This window comes from Octopus bimaculoides, chromosome 25 (assembly GCF_001194135.2).
Source record: "Octopus bimaculoides isolate UCB-OBI-ISO-001 chromosome 25, ASM119413v2, whole genome shotgun sequence".
In the NCBI taxonomy this organism is placed as follows: domain Eukaryota; kingdom Metazoa; phylum Mollusca; class Cephalopoda; order Octopoda; family Octopodidae; genus Octopus; species Octopus bimaculoides.
Genome location: NC_069005.1, coordinates 16330122 through 16334166, shown reverse-complemented (window position 1 = coordinate 16334166; position 4045 = coordinate 16330122). Strand labels below are relative to the sequence as shown.

At 36.9% G+C, this 4045-nt stretch overlaps 1 protein-coding gene across 2 annotated transcripts in view; it reads left to right on the top strand.

Annotated features, from left to right (window-relative positions):
• Window positions 1-4033, top strand: part of LOC106875818 (transcriptional regulator ovo) — a 99238-nt gene extending 95205 nt beyond the window's left edge. For both annotated transcript variants that reach the window (XM_052976543.1, XM_052976544.1), the window contains exon 6: window positions 1735-4033. In XM_052976543.1, the coding sequence (XP_052832503.1) occupies window positions 1735-2027 (293 nt within the window). In that variant the 3' untranslated portion in view covers window positions 2028-4033. The remainder of the gene's footprint in view (window positions 1-1734) is intronic.
• Window positions 4034-4045: the final 12 nt, after the last annotated feature.

The window sequence follows — 4045 nt, the reverse complement described above, 5'->3', positions numbered from 1 at the left end:
CAAAATTTGGTAAAAATATTGTATCTGTTATCAACGTAGCAAAATTCTCACATGTGAGTTTTTGTATGTATATCAATTTAAATAAGAGCTAAAAGATGATCCATTGTAAAAGCTTTATTATGACCTATGAACATTTCGATGCAATATCCAGACCAACTCATGCATATTATAAAATATGGAATATTGTATCTTTTCATGGTCAGATTAATTCATAGCAGACAGTAAACAGACAACATTCATAGTTGTCCTAGAATTACATGTATATAAACAAGTTGAAAAGACATGATACGTAATGAAACTGTATAGCATATCGGTCTTGAAACCGTTAGAAAGCAGAGTAAATGAGAAGTGATGTTAAGTTATGATATTATCCTATGAAGTTAAATAGCTATTTAACTTCATAGGATAATATCCCAAGAAAGCGCAATATCCCATTCCAAAAATCAAAAGATAATGACCGAGAGATAACAGTTTACTCAAAGTAACCGTCTTCATCTTCCACCATGGCCTCAAGACAACCCCTTAAGCTGGTTCATGCGCATGTATGTATGTATGTATGTATGTATGTATGTGTGTATGCATGTATGTATGTATGTGTGTGTATTTGTGTGTGTGTATTTGTGGGTGTGTGTGTGTGTGTGTGTGTGTGTGTGTGTGTGTGTGTGTGTGTGTGTGTGTGTGTGTGTGTGTGTGGCTTAGTGGTTAAGGTGTTGCACTCACGATTGCGAGACCGTAGGTTCGATTCCCAGGCCGGGCGTTGCGTTGTGTTCTTGAGCAAAACACTTTATTTCACGTTGCTCTGCGATCATTTCGATATCTGACATGTGGCAGCCGTTGTCCATTGTTAGTGTCTTTCTCTTTGATTTTCAAAGAGATATTCACATTAGTAGGACAACTAACCTCTATGACATACTTTTCTTTGTCTGTCTCAAACAACAATATCCGGTCTGTTATGTTTACACTTGACAAATATTTCCACCAGTATTCCTTGTGCAGTTATTTGTGTACATATTCAATAACAGTGGGACGCTCTATATATATTCCAGGACAGTCTTTTTTTTTTTCTGAATGGCATTGTATATTGTTTTTGCGACAACATCATATCGCATCGGGAGATAGTAATCTTGATGACATTTTTGGGCAGCTACTCATCACATGTGTGATTTCTTCCACAGAAATATGATAATCTACAATTATGATTGTATCTTGGAACTCCAAGGGCTTCGCTGTCTCTTTTGTTGATTAGGTATTTAGTATCAATCACCTGTTCTTGGAGTGCAAATGCATAGTCTTCGAAGTGTGATGTAGCGGTTACGAGTCCGAGAGAGGCTTCTCTCTATGTCAGTGTTACTATCTTCTTCAAGTCAATGAGAAACATACCCAAGCATGGTCTTATTTTTCTTTGGGTGAGTGGGTTGGTGGGGGGTATGCTGAGCATTTCACGTCCAGGTTTTCTTTAAATTATGCTGATTTGAGGCTGTTTGAGAGGTCATCAGGAACAGAGTACTTCCCAAGGAGCTCACTTCCAACACGTAGGATATTGTTTTCTTCACTTTCAGTTAATGCATTTATTTTTGTTGCTGTTGTATGTATGTATGTATGTATGTATGTATGTATGTATGTATGTATGTATGCGTGCATGATATTTATATATATATATATATATATATATATATATATGAAAGTGAGAGTAGAATTGAGAATCTCATAATTGTGTCTGCTTTTCTTTTTCAGGAGTCCGCCCATTCAAGTGCGAGTTGTGCGGGAAATCTTTCACACAGCGTTGTTCGCTGGAATCTCACGGCCGAAAAGTGCACGGCCAGTCGGTCAACTACGGCCACAAAGAGCGGCGTACCAAACTCTATGTGTGTGAGGATTGCGGTAACACGACAGACAGACCAGAAAATCATTACCGACATCTCAAACGCAATCATCCTTACAACCCGGTGTTATCGAAATTCTACGATAAGAGACAGTTCAAGTTTACGGATGATCAAATGCCGTTCATTCTGTGTGAAAATTCTTGAAGCATCAAATGGGTGGTATGGGTGGAATGGGGCGGAAGAATTAAAGATTGTGTGAGGAGATGGTTCGGGGTTATGATAGCGGTGACTATGATGTTCCTGGTTGAGCCGATTAACCACATTTGACGAATATCACAAACAAGAGTATCTAAAATGTATTATATTGAAAGTATGAAGAACAAAATTAGTGTATGTTATTGTTAAAACATGTAGTTATGTACTTATGAATGTAAGCATGCATGTGTGTGTGTGTGTGTGTGTGTGTGTGTGTGTGTGTGTGTGTGTGTGTATACACACACACACATATATACATATATGTGTGTGTGCATGCGCACGCGTGTATGTGTGTACATAATACTAAATGTAAAGTAAAATATTGTGTTTTATTGAAGTTGAAAAACTTTACAAACTAATGACAGATTGACCTTTTGGAACAATACAATGGTTTATAAATGTTTATAAATGGTACAGTAATTATTATTTGGTAAATCATCAAATAAACATTTAACGCTGATTAGACAGGTAGTTATGGAATTTCAAAATTAATGGAATGTGATGGATTATAAGATTGGCCGTTGACGAAAAACAATACCTAATAAATGAGTAAAAGGTGAGTAAAAATGAGAAATGTAAATTGTATTATGTAGAGCAATAGTTGGCATATTTTGCAGCAAAGGAAAAATACCTTTGTAGAAATTAAGAATTTAAGACGTATAAATCATTAAGAATGAGATAAAATGAATATTAAAGATACATATATAAGCCTGAGGTAGTAAACAGTGAGTGAAAAAGAGGCTGTCTAAGATAAAATAAAGGGTAAAAAATGTAAAGGAAAAGGTAATGTTTGAAGAAGGGATGGGAAAGTTAAACGTTGATATAGGGGAGGGATGAGCAATTAGAAAGCATACGCTACTTTTTGGGTGCGATGAAAACAAAAATAAATCGGAAATACGGGAAAATGCCAAAACTGTTGCAGCTATGGAATTCTTAAATTTCGTATCTATAGAATGCACAACAAAAGTATCCTGAATGTAGTGAAATGTGTTGCTGATGGTTCAATGTAAGTTGTCGGGTGTAGAAGATGATGCTGGTGTGATGAAACGGCATCGAAGGAAAAGGATGAAGAAAAAATAGGGAAGTGGTTTACATTATTTATTTGGTCACAGTTGCATTTACTTTGTTGGATACTTGAAACAAATATGCGCTACATAAAGTTGCCAACTACTTCGAGTCGGCGAAGTAAAAACGGAGGAAAGATAATATTGATGGGGCAAGGTAATACAAGAGCCATATTTTGTGTCTGTGCGTGCGTTCATCATTCCGTTGGGTTGTGTCGTTTTTCTATCTCGTCTTTTCGTGGTCTGCAACTGGTACTGTCTGGTCTCTTGGCTCACAGCGGTCACCATCTCGATCACGAAACTGCCTGTCTGGCTCGTTGCTGGCTAACTGGCGCGTGTCTACGGAACTGGTATTTATAGTTAGAAGGATGGCTATACCATTATAAGTGTGAGTTGTACCTATTTAGGTTACTTGTCCTGAACTTTCTGTCACACAGCCCATTGCTACAGACATTGACATTTTTGATGCCGAGGCCGCTTCTACTGAACAGATACTGTATATAATTATTTCTCCCTACTACGTATTGTTAATGGTTTTATTTATATTTTGTTATTATCACTTTGGATACTTTGGATGACTTCTTGTTCTAGCATCGATTTCTTCAGATCATCATGTTTCATCTTCACACGATCCATTTTGTAATGCTTTAATAATTTATAATATTTGACTTTACTTCGCTTTTCATCGATCATGCATATAGCTTATATGGTCAATATAAAGATCTTCACCCGGGAACCAAAAAGATAATAAATAAACCAGCCTGGTGGGTGTTAACAAGTATGTAGAGTACGAATATGAAAAAAAAAATGCGCGCTGACGACCATGGGGGTGGGGGCGAGGAGGGGACTTTCGGAAAATTCACAAGATCCGATTTTTCCGTCATAACTTCCGGTAAAATGGAT